General features: G+C 38.7%; 1 protein-coding gene across 4 annotated transcripts in view; it reads left to right on the forward strand.

Moving 5' to 3' along the window:
- Positions 1–21093, forward strand: part of LOC115222154 (run domain Beclin-1-interacting and cysteine-rich domain-containing protein-like) — a 66020-nt gene that overhangs the window by 23776 nt on the left and 21151 nt on the right. For all 4 annotated transcript variants that reach the window (XM_029792294.2, XM_029792296.2, XM_036511401.1 and 1 more), the window contains exons 4-10: positions 9473–9579; positions 10958–11129; positions 12221–12832; positions 14592–14716; positions 16881–17054; positions 19292–19334; positions 20136–20186. In XM_029792294.2, coding sequence (XP_029648154.1) covers positions 9473–9579; positions 10958–11129; positions 12221–12832; positions 14592–14716; positions 16881–17054; positions 19292–19334; positions 20136–20186 — 1284 coding nt within the window. The remainder of the gene's footprint in view (positions 1–9472; positions 9580–10957; positions 11130–12220; positions 12833–14591; positions 14717–16880; positions 17055–19291; positions 19335–20135; positions 20187–21093) is intronic.

The raw sequence follows: 21093 nt of genomic DNA on the forward strand, positions 1-21093 counted from the left end.
ACGATCTTCTTCAGCTTATTGTAAATAGGTGATTTAACCCCAGGTCGTCTCGGATCAGGCAGTCTTATGATCACAGATATTCCAACCGTGACCATCCTGTCTTTGACATCTATCTAGAACTACATTATCCAGTGTGTCCTTCCCATTTTAAGGTGGTAGAATGAGATTTGAGAAATATTTGGTTGTTATTTCCACATGTGGCATCTTTTTTATCTGTTGTCTTTTACTTGTTTCAGTCATTATTGTGGCCATGCTGGAGCACCACCTTTTATCAGCGTTTCTCTCTCATTTGCTACTTTGGTCCCTATTTCACTCGGGTGGACCCTCTTAGCCATTCGATGTTTAAAAAATTCCTCGTTGTCCACCACATTGCTTTCGCCAACCCTGAAGGGGAGCTGGGGCAATTGCTTCGAAGATGAATTCTCCTGGTTGACGATGTGTGTGTGTGTGTGTGTGTGTGAATATAAGTGCGCATATATAGATTTGTGTGTGTATGTGCTGCTAGTATTTATATATATCAGTGTAGACATGTGTTGTGCACATATTTGTATGCATGTACACGACCGAGAACATGTGTGCACATATCTTAGTAAATGTGTGTGCATGAATGTATGGTCTCTCTCTCTCTATATGTATCTGTATGTATCTATGCGTGTATGTGTGCATGTGTGTATATATATATTTCTAAGATTAAACATTATTAGGAATTGTATAAGAAAATTTGTTAAAACATTTTTTTATGTTGTGGAAGTGTAAACAATTTATCTCTTATTATAATAGCAGATAAATTTGAACAATAAAATCTTATGTGGACCCCTTCCCCCAGGGGCCATGTGGACCCTGGTTGAGACCCTTTCGTTACCGTATTTATTTTGAGATGCTCTGTTTTTGTCTCAATTATTTTAAATATGTGGAGGCGCAATGGCCCAGTGGTTAGGGCAGCGGACTCGCAGTTTCGATTCCCAGACCGCGCGTTGTGTGTGTATATTGAGCGAAAACATCTAAAGTTCCATGAGGCTCTGGCAGTGGGTTGTGGTGACCCCTGTTGTACTCTTTCGTCCCAACTTTCTCTCACCCTCTCTTCCTGTTTCTTGAGTAACACTGCGATGGACTGGCGTCCTGTCCAGCTGGGGAGGGGGGGCACATATGCCACAGAAACCGGGAAACCGGGCCCATGAGCCTGGCTAGGCTTGCAAAGGGCGCATAAATATAAAAATAAAAAATTTTAAATATAGAAAAGAATTTAGTAAAATAACTTCGTTATCATTTAGCTTGTGTTAGGAACATAAATTGTGACTAAGGTTTGGTGGAAGATTTTAATTCAAAACTTATGAAAACAAGACATTTGGACTACAGAGCCAGAGGTGGTTTCAACTGGGTTGGTAACGAAAGGTTTAAACATTATTAGGGATTGTATAAAAAAATTTGTTAAAACATTTTTATGTTGTGGAAGAATAAGCAATTTATAGCAGATAAATTTGAACAACAAAATCTTATGTGGACCCCTTCCTCTAGGGGCCATGTGAACCCTGGTTGAGAACTGCTGAATCAGATGATACTGTAGGGCACTGCCCATGGGGTAATAATGGACAAACTGTAGACAGGGACGTCACTGCAGGCTAGCTAGTGATCTGATCCTCAGAGAAGGGACTTCCGTTTAGGCAGGAAAAGGGTCTGGGGATTCAGATGGCTGACCCTACTCGCTCTCAATGTGTGTCGCTGACTAAACTGAAATAAACAATGTACCGGGCACACTCTTGTTCTGGATTATTTTTTATGTATAGATTAACTAAGCTGTAATACCGTAAGTGCGTAGTTCATGTGCGTAACTTTTTAATGTATCGAACAAATATTATTTCACCTGTCCCCCCCACACACACAATCACAAAGTAGAATGAGTTCAATAACAGTATCAATAAATCGTATTCTCGATCGTGTCCATCTGTTGTCTTCTGTGACGTCCACAATCGTCACATCTGATCTCTTAACTTCTTGTCATTCCTTCAGGTTTCATCTCCCACACCGTCCCCCCACCCACCCACTGTGACCAGTCACTGCACCCCCCTCCCACAGACCACCAGTACTCAGTATGTATTTGCTTAGTTGTGCTCATTCAGGTTAACCTCGTTCAGTCGTTACATATTAAACAATAATTTCCTCTCAGACCAAGGAGACGACGCCCTCTTTGAGTTTTTCTTATTGTCAGGTTTTGACCAGTAGACTTTAGTTGTTGTTTGTTGTGAGATTAGTGATGTAGGATAATGGAGGGTAGGTTGGGGGTGGGTACCTAGGACTGGTTAGTTGGTTGACGGGAATTGGTAGATCACAAAGACAGTTTCTGTTCCTTGTTATGGAACTGTTATCCCTAAGGGTCACTCCTCTTTATCCTCCATTTTGCATCCCACACACTGACCTGCGTCAACGACAATTAATCTCTCACTAATTATATTCACTAATTCCTTTATCCCAGCTAGTGGGAGTGATTTGCTGTTCCTCTCCCTTCTGGGAATAATAATAATTAGAATAATTGTTTCTAACTTTGAAACAAGGCCAGCAATTCTGAATGCAGGGCCCAAGTCAATTACATTGATCCCAGTATTTGACTGGTACAGTGGAACCTCAGTTTAGAATTTAATTCATTTCCGAAGGATGTTCATCACCTGAAGTGTTTGTTCATAAACCCAAACTATTTTACCCCGTTGAAAAATCAAAAGAACCCACAGCAAATCCAAACAGCAACTGATGCTTTTCCTTTTGATACTCCCAGTTTGGTGCCAACTGTTGTTGCTGGCATGCGTGTTTGTCACTTGAGACGTTTTGTATTCAAAAAATTGTTTGTAAACCTATTTGTTCATGATTAGGGGCATCTGTAAATTGAGCTTCCATTATACTTAAATTTATCTATCCCAGAGGAATGAAAAGTAAAGTGGACCACAGCAGGATTTGAACCTATGATGTAATGAACTGGAAGAAATACTGCCAGGCATTTTGTTTAACGCTGTAACACTTCTGCCGACACACAGCCTTTGTTTCAAATTATGGTACAAGGCCAGCAATCTTAAGGAAGAGGGGTCAGTGAATTACATGGACCCTAGTACTTGATTGGTGTTTATTTAAACAACCCCAAGAGAGTGAACAGCTAAGTTGACTTTGGCAAGATTTGAACTTAGAATGTTAAGTGTCAGTTGAAATGCCATAATGCATTTTGTCCAATACACTGACAAAGCAACCGGATCTGGTTGCCTTTATGGTACCTTTTGTCGAACTGCTAAGTTACAGGGACGTAAACACACCAACATCGGTTGTCAAGCGATGGTGGGTGGACAAACACAGACACACATACATACATATATATAAACGACGGGCTTCTTTCAGTTTTCTGTCTACCAAATCCACTCACAAGGTTTTGGTTGGCCCAAGGCTCTAGTTGAAGACACTTGCCTAAGGTGCCATGCAGTGGGGACTGAACCCAGAACCATGTGGCTGGTAAGCAAATTACTTACCACACAGCTACTCCTGTCTATTATGAGTATAAAGTATCTCATGTCAAACCAATAAAGGTCCCTTCCTCCTGCAATGAGCTTCTGTAAATTCTTGCATTTAACCCTTAAAAAAAGTCACAACCAAATAATTCTATTTCTCTAATCTGTGATCAAATTCTAAGAAGAATTTGTCAATTTTTGGGAAGTTTACCTGTTATCAGAGTTGGTTCCTACTTGAGGGTGGGTCAGGGTTAGTTAACACTGGATTACAATGTCACAAGTTCAAATCTTTCATTTGCCATCAGCCAGACTTAGGTTTATAGTCTGTTCCTAGGCCTGAGCTAAACCATAAATATCATCCTTCATGTTTCCTGGTCAACAGTTTGATATCGGGCTGCATTGGGTCACTGGTAGCAAACGTATGACCACAGGTGAACTCTTTGCGTGTGTGGCTTTGTATATAAACATGAGTGTATATGTGTGTGTCTTCTTGTCTTGAGACAGCATTCACCCGGGGTGGGCTGAGCTGGCTTCATTCATCCTCAATGCTGCATCTCTCACAAACCCCGACCAGGCCTGGCGATTTGAGGCTAACGACCACGTGATCTCCAACCACTCCTTATTCTAGCGGCGAACGCCGTAGATATGGGGGCCTAGGTTGGGTTCCAGATCAGCCTTGACTGTCATCAGCCAGGTTTTTCGTTGTCCACCACATCGTTTTCGCCAACCCTGAAGGGGAGCTGGGGCAATTGCTTCGTAGGTTGGGTTCCAGATCAGCCTTGACTGTCATCAGCCAGGTTTTTCGTTGTTCACCACATCGCTTTCACCAACCCTGAAGGGGAGCTGGGGCAATTGCTTCGTAGGTTGGGTTCCAGATCAGCCTTGACTGTTATCAGCCAGGCTTTTCGTTGTTCACCACATTGCTTTCGCCAACCCTGAAGGGGAGCTGGGGCAATTGCTTCGTAGGTTGGGTTCCAGATCAGCCTTGACTGTTATCAGCCAGGCTTTTCGTTGTCCACCACATTGCTTTCGCCAACCCTGAAGGGGAGCTGGGGCAATTGCTTCGAAGATGAATTCTCCTGGTTGACGATGTGTGTGTGTGTGTGTGAATATAAGTGCGCATATATAGATTTGTGTGTGTATGTGCTGCTAGTATTTATATATATCAGTGTAGACATGTGTTGTGCACATATTTGTATGCATGTATAAATATGCATGTACACGACCGAGAACATGTGTGCACATATCTTAGTAAATGTGTGTGCATGAATGTGTGGTCTCTCTCTCTCTATATGTATCTGTATGTATCTATGTGTGTATGTGTGCATGTGTGTATATATATATATGTGTGTGTGTGTGTGTATATATATATATATATATATATATATATATATAGTGTGTATATTTCTGTGTGCCTTTCTATGTTTTTAGGTATGTGTGTGTGTGTGTGTATATCTATATCTACCTATGCATGTATGTGTGTATATGTGTGTGTATATTAACATTTTAATCAATATCCACTAGGTGGCTGCTGTCTGACTGTATGAACAAATGTTAGAGCAAGACGGTGGAATATTACCTGAGTTGAGGTGGTGGTAGTGGTGGTGGTGGTGGGTGACGGTGTTGGCGGTGGTGATTGTTGCGTCATGTCAGTAGCAGTTGTGGTAATAGTAGCAGTGACTGTGATGGTGTTAGTGGTGGTGGTGGTGTGGTGGTTCAGGTAGTGTTGCGTAATGGTGGTGGTGGTGGTGGTGGTAGTGGTGGTTGAAGTAGTGTTGTGTAATGGTTGTGGTGGTGGTGGTGGTGATATCGGTGATAATCTGATCATTAGACAGGCACAGATATAAATAAATAAATATATAAATAAACAAATAAATAAATAGTCTCTACCCCATTCAATGTTGGCAGTTGTTCAGCCGTGTTCCTGGTTTCTCTCTGGTGTTGGTCACCTTTAGGTTGCTGAAATGGTAAGGCTTCATACTAAACACACTACTTCTACACACACACACATTCACCAACGCTCAAACAAAATATTCTTCTTTTTTCTTCTTCTGTTCCTACTTAATTTTCTTTTGTTTTTTTTCTCTTTTTTTCTGCTTTTTCCACCCATAAAATTGTTGTTTGGTACCTATTTAATACAACCTGCTACTTTGGATTGAAGTAGCTTCAAGTATACACACCAACTACCGCGTTCTGTGTGTGTGTGTCTGAGATGATCTATTTATAATCTTCACTGTTTGTAAACTTGGTTAATCTCTCATTTAGTGTCCAGTTACCTTTTCCTTTCCACTGACCGTTGTCTGCACGTGGCTAGACAGTGTAGTTTTAATTTACGCTTATGCTTTCTGAGCTGGAGAAGGGGCCACTTCTTATGACCTTAGTAGAACTTCTGAGGACTGCGACCTTGATATTGTTAATATTTTTATTTCACCCTTTAGCTTTCAGATTTTTCTGTCAAATGTAATGTTTATTTATTCACAATGTTTTGAATTAATCCTGGATTACTTCATAGCTTTGATGATTTCGATGATGTGATTGTTCATTTTTTAGAATGGCATTGTAGGGTAGGTGTGAGAAGCCTGATCTGGCCAGCTTGGACATAAAGCAGCTACAATATTTTGGGCTGGACACGGCCAGTTTAAATGCTAAAGGGTTAAACCAAAGCAACCAACATTTGCAGAGATGAGATTCCAGTGGGATTATGTCCTGGGGGAGAAGGATTGGCTCTAGTGATTAATGTGGGCTGGCGAGGAGGTGGAGTTAACAAGGATAACAAGAGTGGAGAGGCAAATGGGTTGTGGGGCGGGCACTTATGTGGAAGAGGTGAGAGAGCAGCCAGTTCTGTTGTCCTTAATCCCAGCTCAACCCTGAGTAAACAGTAGAATCCCTTTTGTAACCATTCCAAGTTTTTTTTTTATGGCCATCCAGGACTATATTATGTAACATATTCTTTCTTTTACAAGAGAGTAACAGTTTGGTTTAAGGGAGATTTGGTTGCTATTTCTAGCATGTGTGGCCACCAGGGAGCATTTCCTTTGTATTGCAAAATGTATCACATAAATGCTTTTTAATTTTTTTTCTGTCTGTTTCATATTTTCTATTTCAATAATAAATTTCAACAAACAAATAAATTATAAACAAGGCTGTGTGGTAAGTAGCTTGCTAACCAACCGCATGGTTCCGGGTTCAGTCCCACTGCGTGGCATCTTGGGCAAGTGTCTTCTACTATAGCCCCGGGCTGACCAATGCCTTGTGAGTGGATTTCGTAGACGGAAACTGAAAGAAGCCTGTCGTATATATGTATGTGTGTGTATATGTTTGTGTGTCTGTGTTTGTCCCTCTAGCATTGCTTGACAACCGATGCTGGTGTGTTTACGTCCCCATCACTTAGGGTTCGGCAAAAGAGACCGATAGAATAAGTACTGGGCTTACAAAGAATAAGTCCTGGGGTTGATTTGCTCGACTAAAGGCGGTGCTCCAGCATGGCCGCAGTCAAATGACTGAAACAAGTAAAAGAGTAAAGAGTAAAAGAGATACTGAACATGGCTGTGTGGAGTGTCTTCTGCCTCGGGCTAACCAAAACCTTGGGTGTGGATTTGGTAGACAGAAACTGAAAGAAGCCTATTGTGTGTGTGTGGCTTAGAGGAGTTAGTAGATTGTGAACCTAGGAGAGGTGGGCAACTATACAAGAACAGCAACCGTTGTAGTAGCAGTGGGCTCTGTAGTGGAGGGACACAGTTCAAGATGTGATCCTCTCCTATGTCATTTAATTAAACAGGTTTTCAATTTGTTTTTCTCATATTTTATTTTCTGTTGACTTGGGTTAAAAATTACATTTTTTAATTATATTTTTAATGTTTATTTAATTTCCTTTTCTTAACATCCATAAAGCCACTTATGCAACTGGCACACACACACACACATACGCACACACACTCACACACATACACACACACACATTGGCAATGCACTGACACACACGCACACACACACTGACCTAAGCAATGTCCACATATTAACTAAATTCCGTGGTTGAGTGACAATGTGACAGCTGTTGGTGTTGATGTTCTTATACATCCAATAACGTCTACAACAACAACAACAACTTATATCGAATATTTATCAATCCACTGTTCTGAGACAAACAAAAAAGTGTCAGCTTTTATTGTGACCAGCAATAATGTCAGCTGAGAGACAATACCAGTAATTACAGTGGTTAGCGGAGCTATGGAGCATCTATTGAAGTTTGTAGTACTAGCAGTTGAAAAAGGTCAGTAGACATGACCATAGATAGATCAGCCTCAATTAAGCCGAGAAAGACTTTAATTAATTAATTTTAATTAAATTTATACCTGTACTGAGCAGAAAATTAATAATTATCTTAATGATTAATTATGGCGAAGAAAGACAAGCAGGCAACCCCAGAATTTAATTAAGATTAATTAAAAATATTAAATAGGGGTGGTTGGTGTGTGTGTGTGGGGGGGGGGGAGTAATTTACGTTGGTAAAATGTTAATAAAGATAATTTGTCTTTGATTTTATTCCTTTTAAAGAATTGAATTCTTCAAGCAAAATAAAATTTCACAGGCAATAAATTTCATGGTTGTGGTACTTTGTCAGAGTAGGGATTACTCTGGTCATGTTTTGGTTTTATTGTACCTCATCAGTGAAACCCTGTCTATCTAACTGTTATCATCAGAACACTGAATGGCTTTTTCTCTTTATATATATATTTCTAGCAAGGACACAGCTTATAATACTGTTCTGTGTATGTCGGACCTTTTTCTATGTAAACTTTGGATGTAGACATATATATATTTTTTGCATTTTGTGTATTTAATATACTTTATTATATATTGATCTGTCTAACTTGTTTTCCTTTCATTTACTTCTCTACCCACTCAATTTTAAATCTCTTGAGCACTACTAAATATTCTATACAGAGAACATCTGGCGCTTATTATCTATGAACTATGATATATTATTAAGTATATTAAAACTTTACTAGTCAATATTGTGACTTTTTGTGTTAGCAGTGTGATGTTTTCATTTCTTTAGCTTAACTCTTGCAAGTTACAATGCTTCGTATACAAATACATCTATGTAAACAATGCAATTGACAATAGAAAAAAATATGTAATGGATGTATATACATGTTTCGAGAGTTATTGTTCTTTCATCAGCACCACATCCAACCCATTCAATTATCCATGAATGCATTGCTTAAATACCCATACTTAAATATGTTTAGCAGTGTAACAGTGTTGGACAGACCAATTTACATATTGAACATATATTAAATGTGTGTGTATGACAGAGAGCAGATGTCTGCTGCTCATTCATGTACTGTGTTTATGTGCTATGTTGTGATTTGTTGTCATTAGTTGATCTTGTTTAACACTTTCGTTACCAACCCAGCTGAAACCAGCTCTGGCTCTGTAGTACAAATATTTTGTTTTCATAAGTTTTGAATTAAAATCTTCCACCAAACCTTAGTCACAATTTATGTTGCTGACACTAGCTTAATGATAACGAAGTTATTTTACTAAATTCTTTGTTATATTTAAAATAATTGAGAGAAAAACAGAGCATCTCAAAATAAATACGGTAATGAAAGGGTTAACCCTAGGTCAATTCTGATCAAGCAGACATATGTTCAAAGATATTCCAGCAATCACTATTTTGTTTTTAGACATTGTATATCTATGACAATATTATCCAATGTGTCCTTCATTTTCTTAAGACAAATGATATAATTCAAAGGAGATTTGGTTCATATTTCTAGCACATTAGTCATATATTGCATCTTTTGCAGCTCATTATTGGAGCATGTTGAATGAGGATAAAACCTTGTCCACAATTGTGTAGTCAACACTACAGTGATGATGATGATGATGATGAGGTTTTGACCATCCATATCGTAAATCTTGTCATTAAATCTTGGTTCCATTGATTGTTGTTTGATGTAATGTCTTTGATCCCATTTCAGCTGATGCCTTTCTTTGTAACCCAAAATACGTCCAAGCTCTTCTGATCTGTCTGAATGCCATCGAACATAACAAGGTGACACTTCTGGCAGACATCGATCCGGCTCTTGTAAGTCCTTTTCATTCTTCCTTAATGGCCTTTTTTAAGTCACTATATAAATTTTATAATCAGTTAGGCGTAATTAAGACATTAAATATTTTACTAACATTGTTATATTTCGGAATGGTCATTTTGCCAGTTTAGCCAATAAAAACACACGCACTATATATTTGGTGTTACTTTGCTTCAGTGTTATTTGTATTTTACATTAATCTTAATCTTATTTTGGCCAGAGTTTTTTCGTCACACTCCTGTGACTGCATCAGTGGTCCTTTGTTTTCTTCTCACTTATTTGTGTCTCTCCTTACTAACCGTCAGCCATATATAAACGTACTATTTTACTAACCATCTACGGTAATAGTTTATTGCTAAAAATAGGTATTACAAACTATTAATATGATTAGTAGGTGAATGAAGGATGTTCCTGTATTATTTTAACAAATATGCATCAGAGTAAAATAAACGAATTGACCAGCAATACCAGGAAAGTGTGGGTTATTCCCAGTTTCCGTTTACCATTACTCTGTTCCATGTCCTATCCCATTTCCTGTTCAGTTCCGTCTTTACGCCTATCGTTTATTGTAATAGTTCATTGCTAAAAATAGGTATTACAAACTATTAATTCGGTTAGTGGGTGAATAAGGAATGCCCTTGTATTATTTTAGCAGATGAATATGCTTCTGGGTAAAATTAAATTAAATAGATTTTACAAATACATTGACAAATAGTCCGCATATTGTAGCTGGCATTGTTGTGTGTTGTAGCTTATTGTAGCCTGGCCATATCTCATGTTGTGCGATAAAAATGATTGTGGCTGTGGGGTAAGTACCTTGCTTACGAACTACATGGTTCTGAGTTCAGTCCCACTGCGTGGCACCTTGGGCAAGTGTCTTCTACTATAGCCTCGGGCCAACTAAAGCCTTGTGAGTGGATTTAGTAGATGGAGACTGAAAAAAGCCCGTTGTATATATGTATATGTATGTATATATATATATATATATATATATATATATATATATGTGTGTGTGTGTATGTTTGTGTGTGTGTGTTTGTCCCCCCCAACATCGCTTGACAACCGATGCTGGTGTGTTTACGTCCCTGTAACTTAGCGGTTTGGCAAAAGAGACCGATAGAATAAGTACTAGGCTTACAAAGAATAAATGCTGGGTTCGATTTCTTTGACTGAAAGGCTCTTAATGGCAGTGCTCCAGCATGGCTGCAGTCAAATGACTGAAGCTAGTAAAAAAAAAAAATTTTATTTTCTCATTTTTCTTTTCTGATATCCAACAATTCTTTCGTTTGGATAATTTTTTAAAATCTTAAATTTGTGATTCACTTATTAAACTTTCATTTACCATCCTTTTGGTTTTTGGTTTCAATTCTTCAGCTGACACTGAGAAGTAAAGCCCCTGAACACAGGATCTGTACTAGCTATCCCGTCCTAGGGAACCAGTTTTCAACTATGGAGAGAACAAAAGTCGAAAAGTCCCCACCTTATGCCTCCCCGAAAAGGGCTCGAGCAATGCTGAGTGTTTCACATGAGCAAGCCATACCCATACGTAAGTATTGAATCAAAATAATACATTGAACTACTTGAATTTGTAGCTCCATCAAACCCCAAATGCTAATACAGCACACAGTAGATGTAACAGAAGGGGGGAATTATATTTTTATGCTGATTCCTTCCTTCTAAAATTGAATTTTATTTCAATTTGATAATTCTTTAATCTCTTCATAAATTATTTCCTAAAAATTTTAACCAATTCCAACCAATCTGATGTCTTCTTTTTGAAAGTGTTTATATTTGAATTAAAATCTTGATGAAATGAAAATCTCATCACGTGAATGTTATCCTGAGATTCCCGTTTCTCAACAGAATTATGTATTAGTATAAAGTTTAACACTATCGACCAATCTGTAATGCTATTATATTTATATATTACAATGTACTTCTAATACAGGATAAAATTTTCAAAAAATTTTATCAGTGGCCAGCATATTAAAAAATACCTTTTAAGGTGAAAATTATAAACAGCTTTACCGCTGATGATGAGAAAATTCTTATGAATTAACTCAGAAATTGGACCGATTCGTTAATAACGGAATTTTTTAGAAATTTCTGTCAGCTTGCTTCGAGACGCATGCTTATAGTGAAAGAATTATATGTGGTTATTAACGATTTAAAGTCTATTCTCAGCATATTTGGCATAGGAATTTTTTGTCTTTTGCCCTTATTTATAAAGTTATATTACAATGTACATCAATAAATAATGTTATTCTATTACTATAATAAATTATGATCTATATTATTATAAACTGCTGCTTAATTTTGTTGCTGTTGAGAATTAATTAAAACACAAACAGTTAACTCATTAAAAACATAACCATGGTGATGAAAGTTTAGAATAGAAGTTTCAATTAACGTGTTGATGACTTCTAATTCTACAAAGGCTTTCATTGTAATCCTGGGCAAGTCACACCTGTGATTAGCCTTGACAAAAGGTACATCACTGTAAAAACAACTGCTTTAACACAACACAAGTTAAAAGAGAAAACCTTTTATTCCTCATCTTCTGACATGTAAACCTCTTTGACCTTCAACCATTGTAAGTTTCTTATAAAATTTTTTTACCTGTTTGATTGTTTTCAGCTAGCAACGAAGGAATCAAAGACAAAGCCAAAGACACCATGCGGTATGTCCTGGACCGGTCTGGGACCGTCTCGCCTTCGGAATCACCGCCACAGAGTTTTAGTTTCTATGACAGTATCAACTCTGATCCTCTGTTGAACTTTGAATTTGCTGGCGCCAGCAGAAAAGGAGACAGTAACGTTCAGCTGAATCTGTCGACTAAAGATGTCTGTGATGGGCCCTCAAAAGACAGTTTTGACCCTGCTGCACTGACTGCTGACAAAAATAAAGGTTTATTCAAGTCTGTGTCCCTAGATGAACGCTCTTGTGACCAAAACACACACCCTGTTGAATCTGCAAGAAAGACAGAGATTCCTCACCAAAATGTAAATAATAAACTTGAGACCCAACCGGGGATGTCGCAAGTTGTCCCTTCAACTAATCCCCTGTCTGAATACCCTGGAAACAGCACCAACAGAAAAAACCCTCCACATAAGATCAGTCATAAACGATGCCAGTCAGATGTACCGTTTATTAGAAAAGAACTCAGTGAGATGCAGAAGGAGAGTGCTTTTAGCAAGAGACCCAGTGTCCATTCTGTTACTTGTGACACGAGATTGCTGAAGAAATCTGGTAAGGAAATCCTGATATCACTGTTTACGTCTCTGTTAATTAAAAAAGAGTATTGTGTCTTGTCTGCAAGTGTTGATGTTTTGCTGTGGTCGTATGGAGTAGAGTGACTTGTCTAAGGTTTAACTCTTTCAATTTCAAATTATTGATAATGTTCTATTGATGAGAATGATGAGTCAGAAAAAACACTAGATATTGTGTGTGTGTGTGTGTGTGTGTGTGTGTGTGTGTGTGATTTATAGAGAATGATATTTCATCACTATTAAAGTTCATTATCATCATCGTTTAACGTCCACTTTCCATGCTAGCATGGGTTGGACGATTTGACTGAGGTCTGGCAAACCAGATGGCTGCACCAGACTCCAATCTTGATCTGGCAGAGTTTCTACAGCTGGATGCCCTTCCTAACGCCAACCACTTAGGAAAGGCATCCAGCTGTAGAAACTCTGCCAGGACTTACTTTGATTGACCCATGACATCTCGATATTCATCTCCCCACTCTTTCACACACACACACATACCTGCTGTTGGCAGTCTCTGTGTCTTATGTCTTTGATTGGTACCTGTAGTCAGTTTCTATTTCTAGCACCTTTGCTTTACACTTTGGGGCTGCTTCAACTTCTCTCAGGTAAACACTGGTACCTGTGCAAATTACGTGTCTACATAAATGCATGTACTTGTGTCTATGTTTGTTTATATTTTGGCTTCTCTGAAAACTGGAAGCTACCAATGGTGGTGGTGGTGGTGTTCATTCTTGTTAATGCCATCTTTGAGCCTTTGAAGTTGTGTAAGAAATCTCTTGAGGTGGTGAGCTGGCAAATGCTTACTGGTATTTCTTTTGCCGTTATGTTCTGAGTTCAAATTCTGCCGAGGTCCACTTTGCCTTTCATCCTTTCGGGGTCGATTAAATAAGTACCAGTTATGCAATGGGGTCAATGTAATCAACTTAATCCCTTTGTCTGTCCTTGTTTGTCCCCTCTATGTTTGGCCCCTTGTAGGTAGTAAAGAAATAAGAATTGTTACCATGTTGGGTGAAAGGCTTAGCAGGACGTCACCCTTTGCTACATTCTGATTTCAAATACCACCAAGGTCAACTTAGCCTTTCATCCTTTCGGGTTCAATAAAATAAGTACCAGTTGAATACTGGGGTCAAGATAATTGACTTAACTGCTAGGTAAGAGTATTAATAAAAAAATCACTGCACCCTTCTGTCACACTGTTGAGCCATCAAACCCAGTAAGATCTCAAGCTCAAATTCACGGCCTCCACATCAGATAGACCATGATGGGTGGGGAGAACATGCTGAAGCCTTCATCCTGCAGTGGAATGAACATAGCCAATTGAATCCAATCCAAGGAATTACTGAAGGAATCAAGTAAGATTGAGGTGAGAGAAAGGGCATCCAGTTGTAATATAACGATTCAGTAATATATTCTTCTAACCCATGCTAGCATGGGAAAACAGATGTAAAATCAATGTCTGTGTGTATCATAGAGAAAGGAGATGCAGTAAAAAGCAGGAACAAACTCTAGCATGGCCAGGAATAATGCAATGAAATTGTTATAAAAACTCTATAAAATACAAAATTCTGTTTTTTTTCTTTTTTTCTTTTTTTTTGTGAATATTTGCAAGAATTAGTCTCTTAGATTCTTCTGTTGTAGACTCCAAGAGATGGTCGTTGTCTGTCATTGCCCAGTTTATCATTGACAATGTTTGTTGTTGCTATTTCAAAGACTCTCTCTCTCTCTCTCTTCCATTTCAGCCACTTTCAACAGTCAACAGTCCATTTGTTGTCCAGATGGTAACTTGGTCCACCCTGTGCCTGGTCAGTCTCTCATCAGTTTTCTCACTTCTCAAGACTTCAACACCTGTGCCAACTTAGACAGGGTACGTTACTCCATCTCACACATTCTCTCTCTCTCTCCTTCCCCTCTAATGCACTCTCTCTCTCTCTCCTTCCCCTCTAATGCACTCTCTCTCTCTCCTTCCCCTCTAATGCACCCTCTCTCTCTCTCCCCTATATTCACTCCCTCCATCTCACTCTCTCACACTGACATTCTCGCTCCTTTCTTCACATACACACATTTGCTTCTCTCTCTTTTTCTCTCATTAACTCCTCTTCTTCCCTCTCTCTCTCTTGCTCACTAACTCTCTCTCTCACTCACTAACTCTCTCTCTCCTCACTCAGCAACCTCTCTTCTATCTCTCTCTCTCACTCACCCTCTCTCCTCACTCAGCAACCTCTCCTCTCTCTCTCTCTGTCTCCCCTCACTCAGCAACCTCTCCTCTCTTGCTCTCTCCCCTCACTCAGCAACCTCTCTCTCTCTCTCTCTACCATTGTTCCCCTTTTTAAACCCAATTCCCAACGATGTTTTTCCCATTTAATAGTTTTCAACAGATTTATTCCACGGTCACTTAAAGGACTTCTCCACTCAGGCCTTTGAGTACAACTTAATCCTTTCACATTCGCCCTTTGAGTGCAACTCACCACATCTTTCTTGAGGATTTCTTTGCATTAACTCAAACTGCCAAGCATTCAATCAAACTGTCTCTCTCTCTTTCTTTCTATCTATCTATCTTTCTCTCTCTTTCTCTCTCTCACACACACACACACACACACACACACACTCCTATACATATATTAACATAATAAATTATCCTAGGGAGTCTCTGGACAAAGTGTAGTGAAACCCTGCCTTAAATATATGTTTAATCAATTATATTCATTATCATCATCAGCATCATCGTTTAACGTCCACTTTCTGTGCTAGCATGGGTTGGATGAACCAGATGGCTGCACCAGGCTCCACTCTTGATCTGGCAGAGTTTCTACAGCTGGATGCCCTTCCTAACGCCAACCACTCCGAGAGTGTAGTGGGTGCTTTTACATGCCACCTGCACGAGGGCCGGTCAGGCAGTACTGGCAACGGCCACGCCCAAATGGTGCTTTTTACATGCTACCTGCACAGGAGCCAGTCCAGCAGCACTGGCAACGACCTCGCTCAAATGTTTTTTCACGTGCCACCAGCACAAGTGCCAGTAAGGCGATGCAGGTAACGATCATGCTCAAATGGTGCCAAAAGACAAAAATGTGTTAATTCATATCAAGGAGATCCAAATAGCTTAAAATATAATAGGGATGTGAAATACCCAGTGCGGAGTGAATCTCACCTCTCATATGGTAGTAGCAGTTACGTCCCTTCACATTCTTAATTGGAATCTTGTAGAGGTCAAGGTGTTTTGTTTCTTTTTTTTTTAATCTTTTTTGTGGGTATCATATTCTGCCGTGGTCTACTTTGACTTTCATCCTTTGACAGTCAATAAAATAGGTACCAGTTGAGCACTAGGGTTGATTTAATCAACTTGGTCCCTTCCCCGAAATTGCTGGCCTTGTGCCAAAATTTGAAACCGTTATTATTATTATTATTATTATTATTATTATCTTCTCAACTGGGCACTCTTTTTCCATTACCTTTATATTCCTCTTAATACTTTCTGTTACTTATTATCATTATTATTATTAAGGCTGCGAGCTGACAGAGTTGTTAGCATGCTGGGCAAAATGCTTAGTGGTATTTCATCTGCCGCTATGTTCTGAGTTCAAATTCCACCAAGGTCGGTTAAACAAGTACCAGTCACGTAGTGGGGTAGATGTAATCGACTTAATCCCTTCCCCCAAATCTGAGGCCTTTTGCTTCCAGCAGAAAGGATTATTATTATTCTTAAAGCAGTGAGCTGGCAGAATCATTAGCACGCCGGGCGAAATGCTTAGCGGTATTTCATCCATCTTTACATACTGAGTTCAAATTCCACTAAGATCAAGTCTTCCTTTCATCCTTTTGGGGGCCAATAAAATAAGTACCAGTTAAGTACTGGGGTTGATGTAATCAACTTGCCCTTCTAAAATTTAGGGCCTTGTGTCTATAGAAGAAAGGATTATCATTATTATTATCATTATTATTATTATTATTATTATTATTATTATTATTGAATTCCTTGTAGTTCTGTTGTGACGGCTGGGAACCTGAAAGGTCACTCTCTTGTTTTGCAGGAAAATGCTCATTTTAGCATTTCTGAAATCTTGATTTCTGCCATTGAACAAATGAAATGGAAGCATGTGATATCTCCGCGGCGGATCTCGGATAACGAGGAAGGTGATTCTGACGAAGAAATACAACACCTCAAGCAGAGGATTCGAATACGGCGCCATGAAAGGATGAGAGAGGTAAGTGGTGGTGGTGGTGTGGTGGTGGTCTTCAGTTTTTTCTTTTTGTTTTACTGTGGTACCGTGTGTGGTGAGGTGGTGGTGGTGAAGAAGTCTACACAGCAGCTTCTTATCTCTCGTTTGTTTTGTTCTGTGAAGTTTAAAGCCCTGCCAACTGCTTCATTCAGCTTTCTTTCTCTCTGTTTTTTACTGAGCTATTTTGGTATTTTGTGTGTGTGGGTGTGTGTATATCTTTTCCAGTTTGAATAGACACTTCTTCTTTCATTAAGACACAAGATTTCTTGTTCTCCTTCTCCAGCAAGTTAAACTGAAGCCTCCTGAATTGAATGTATGAAAGACACACAACCACACACACACACGTCCACACATGCACACACATTCACACACACATCTTCACACACACATCTACCCATACACACCTGCGCACATACAGATCCTCATACACACACATGTATCCTCACATACATCCTCACACACACACACACACATCTACACCCCCCACATACACAGATCCTCACACACATGCACCCCACACACACACACATGCACACATACACATGCACACACAGATATTTATACACTGAAGTTTCTATTTCCTTAATTTCATTCCGATTAGTATATGATTTAAGAATTTTCAATAAATCATCAAACGAATATAAATTTCAACAGCTCAGAACATTTAAAAAATATGATCTTTATATTTGAGAAAAAATATTGCACCTGCAATCATCTTTGATCTTGTTTTTGCATGGCTGTTTGAATCGTTTCCTTATGAACCTGGGTTGACTTGGCTTGAGTCAAGTCGACTCAGGTCATCCTAGGTTGACCTCTTTTTGTAAGTTAATAACAAAATATGAAACTGAATAACATTGTTTCCAGATGAATTTCATTATACTTTTTTTTTAAAAATTTTATTTTACTATTTTTGTGTGTGTGTGGCTGCGTGGCCAAGAAGTTTGCATCCCAATCACATGGTTTTGGTTTCAGTCCCACTTTACAGCACCTTGGGCAAGTGTCTTCTGCTATCGCCCTGGGCCAATCAAATCTTTGCGAGTGGATTTCGTAGATGGAATCTCAAAGAAGCCCATCATATTTATGCGATGTGCAGCATACAATAGTTGTAAAGCAAACTTCACTGTCATGTCAGGGATGTCCTTCTTTTCCAGCTTTCTGTGGAAATATGTTCGGCCATGAGGAAGTATTTGCTTCCTAGGAAACGGGTGAAGGTTGGTGATAGAGAAGGTACTAAGCCATAGAAAATTTGCCTCACCAAATTCTGTCTGACCCATGCTGCATGGAAAAGCGAAACATAAATAGTGGGGGAAGGGCAGCGAGGATTCGTAACAGAATCATATCTTGAAACCCCTAAACAGAGTCACATAGATTCTCTCCATCACACTGAAATAAAACTGTAGATCCGGTTATCAAAGCTACATTTATGGTATAAAGGAACATAGGCGCAGGAGTGGCTGTGTGGTAAGTAGCTTGCTAACCAACCACATGGTTCCGGGTTCAGTCCCACTGCATGGCACACTGGGCAAGTGTCTTCTGCTATAGCTCCGGGCCGACCAATGCCTTGTGAGTGGATTTGGAAGATGGAAACTGAAAGAAGCCTGTTGTATATATGTATATATATATGGGTATGTGTGTGTTTGTGTGTCTGTGTTTGTCCCCCTAGCATTGCTTGGCAACCGATGCTGGTGTGTTTACGTCCCCGTCACTTAGCGATTCGGCAAAAGAGACCGATAGAATAAGTTCTGGGCTTACAAAGAATAAGTCCCGGGGTTGATTTGCTCGACTAAAGGCGGTGCTCCAGCATGGCCGCAGTCAAATGACTGAAACAAGTAAAAGAGTAAAAGAGTATGTGAGGCTGTTGGCTGTATCTGCACTGATTTGAACTTAGCGGTGTGGCACAACATACGGGTAACTTTGTTTTTTTACCTCCTGTCCAGAAATAGTCTGTAGGCCTTGCCACAGCTAAGCACCAGCAATGCCATTTGTGTCTTTAATTATGTGAACTATTTGCCGTGGTCTCTGTTTATTTATACAAGAATCATTTCCATGTCAGCTGTAATGGTCTCCATTAGGAAAGTAATCCAGCTGTGCCCATCTCTGTGTAAATATTTAAATTTGTCGCTCCATTAAACCCATCCGGAGAAACAGCTGCAAGCAGAACATTTAGAAAGTAAATTCTTCTTTGATTTCCTGTCATTATCCAAATATTAATTTATTCACAGAAAGCCCGGGAGAGGCCAGCATTCAGTGATGGACGAACGGACAGTAAGTTTCCTTTTAGATATTATTTGTTTTTTGTTGTTTTTGACATTTTGGTCATCATCATCATCATCATTAAAGCGACAAGCTGGCAGAATTATTAACATGTTGGACAAAATGCTTCGCAGCATCTGTTTAGCCTCTTTATGTTCTAAGTTCAAATCCTGCTAAGGCTGACTTTGTCTTTCATCCTTTTGGGGATCAATGAAGTAAGTACCAGTTATGCACTGGTGTCAGTGTAATCAACTAGCCCCTCCTCGAAATTCAGGCCTTGTGCTTGTTGTAGAAAGGTTTATTTATTATCATCATCATCATCATCATCATTATTATTATTATTATTATCATTATTATTATTATTATTTATCATTATTATTATTATTACTATTATTATTTATTATTATTTATCATTATTATTATTATTATTATTATTATTATTATTACTATTATTTATTATTATTTATTATTATTATTATTTATTATTATTTATCATTATTATTATTATTATTATTATTATTATTATTATTTATTATTATTGTTATTGTTATTGTGGTGGTGAGCTAGTAGAATTGTTAGCTGAACAAAGTGCTTAGCAGCATTTCACTGATCTCTGTGTTCTGAGTTCAAATTCTGCCAAGGTTGACTTTGCCTTTCATCCTTTCAGGGTAGGGGGGGGGTCTATAAAATAAAGTACCAGTCAAATACTGGGATCAAAAGTAATTGACTCAACTCATTGCTGGCCTTGTGTCAAAATTAGAATTATCAATAAAAGATTGTTGTTTGATTCTTTTTCTTTTTTTTCTTTTTCAGATAGTTCAGATTCCAGTGATGGCATTGATGATCAAGAAATAGAACTTTCGTGTAAGTTATCTTTCTATTTCAATTAAGAGAGAAACCAATTATCATCATCATCATCATCATCATCATTCAACATCCATTTGCCATGCTGGCATGGGTTGGACAGTTTGACCAGAGCTGGCAAGCTGGAAAGGCTACACCAGACTCCAGTCTGATTTGACATGGTTTTCTATGGCTGGATGCCCCTTCCTAACACCAACCACTCTGTGAATGTAATGGGTGCCATCTGCATGACACCAGTATCTGCCATGTCTGCGATTTTGCTTGGCTTGACAGGACTTCTCCAGCACATCATATCGCCAAAGGTCTCAGTCACTAGTCATTGCCTCTGTGGAGCCTAAAGTTCAGAGATCATGCTTCACCACCTCATCCCATGTCTTCCTGGGTCTACCCCTATCACAGGTTCCCTCCACAGTTAGAGATTGGCACTTCTTTAAGCTGCCCTCATCCATATGCATCACATGACCATACCAGCACAATTGTCTCTTGCACACCACAGTTTAGTAAAATAGCTTCATTAATTAATCTGGTGTTTGAAACATAAATTAACATGAGATTTTGATGGAATATTTTAATTTAGACCATTTTAACACCGGAAGTTAAAAATCATAAAATCTGGGACACTCTCAGGCGAATTTGGTTTAAAATGGTTAAAATAATGCCATTCCTGTTGACAACTTTTTTCACACACCTTCACTATTTTTAGATATTGTTTGTTCAATCACTCCCAAAATTTACCATTCCATCTTAAATTTTACATCTCTTCCATCACTTTCCCATCATTTCCTAAACATTTCTTCTGTTATTCCCCTATTATTACATACTTTTGGTAACTTTCAGGTTTTCCATATTTCCTTTTTGGTGTCTGAAATATTCGATATTTTACATGTCCCAATGTATTTTTTTTTTT

This window comes from Octopus sinensis, linkage group LG19 (genome assembly GCF_006345805.1).
Source record: "Octopus sinensis linkage group LG19, ASM634580v1, whole genome shotgun sequence".
In the NCBI taxonomy this organism is placed as follows: domain Eukaryota; kingdom Metazoa; phylum Mollusca; class Cephalopoda; order Octopoda; family Octopodidae; genus Octopus; species Octopus sinensis.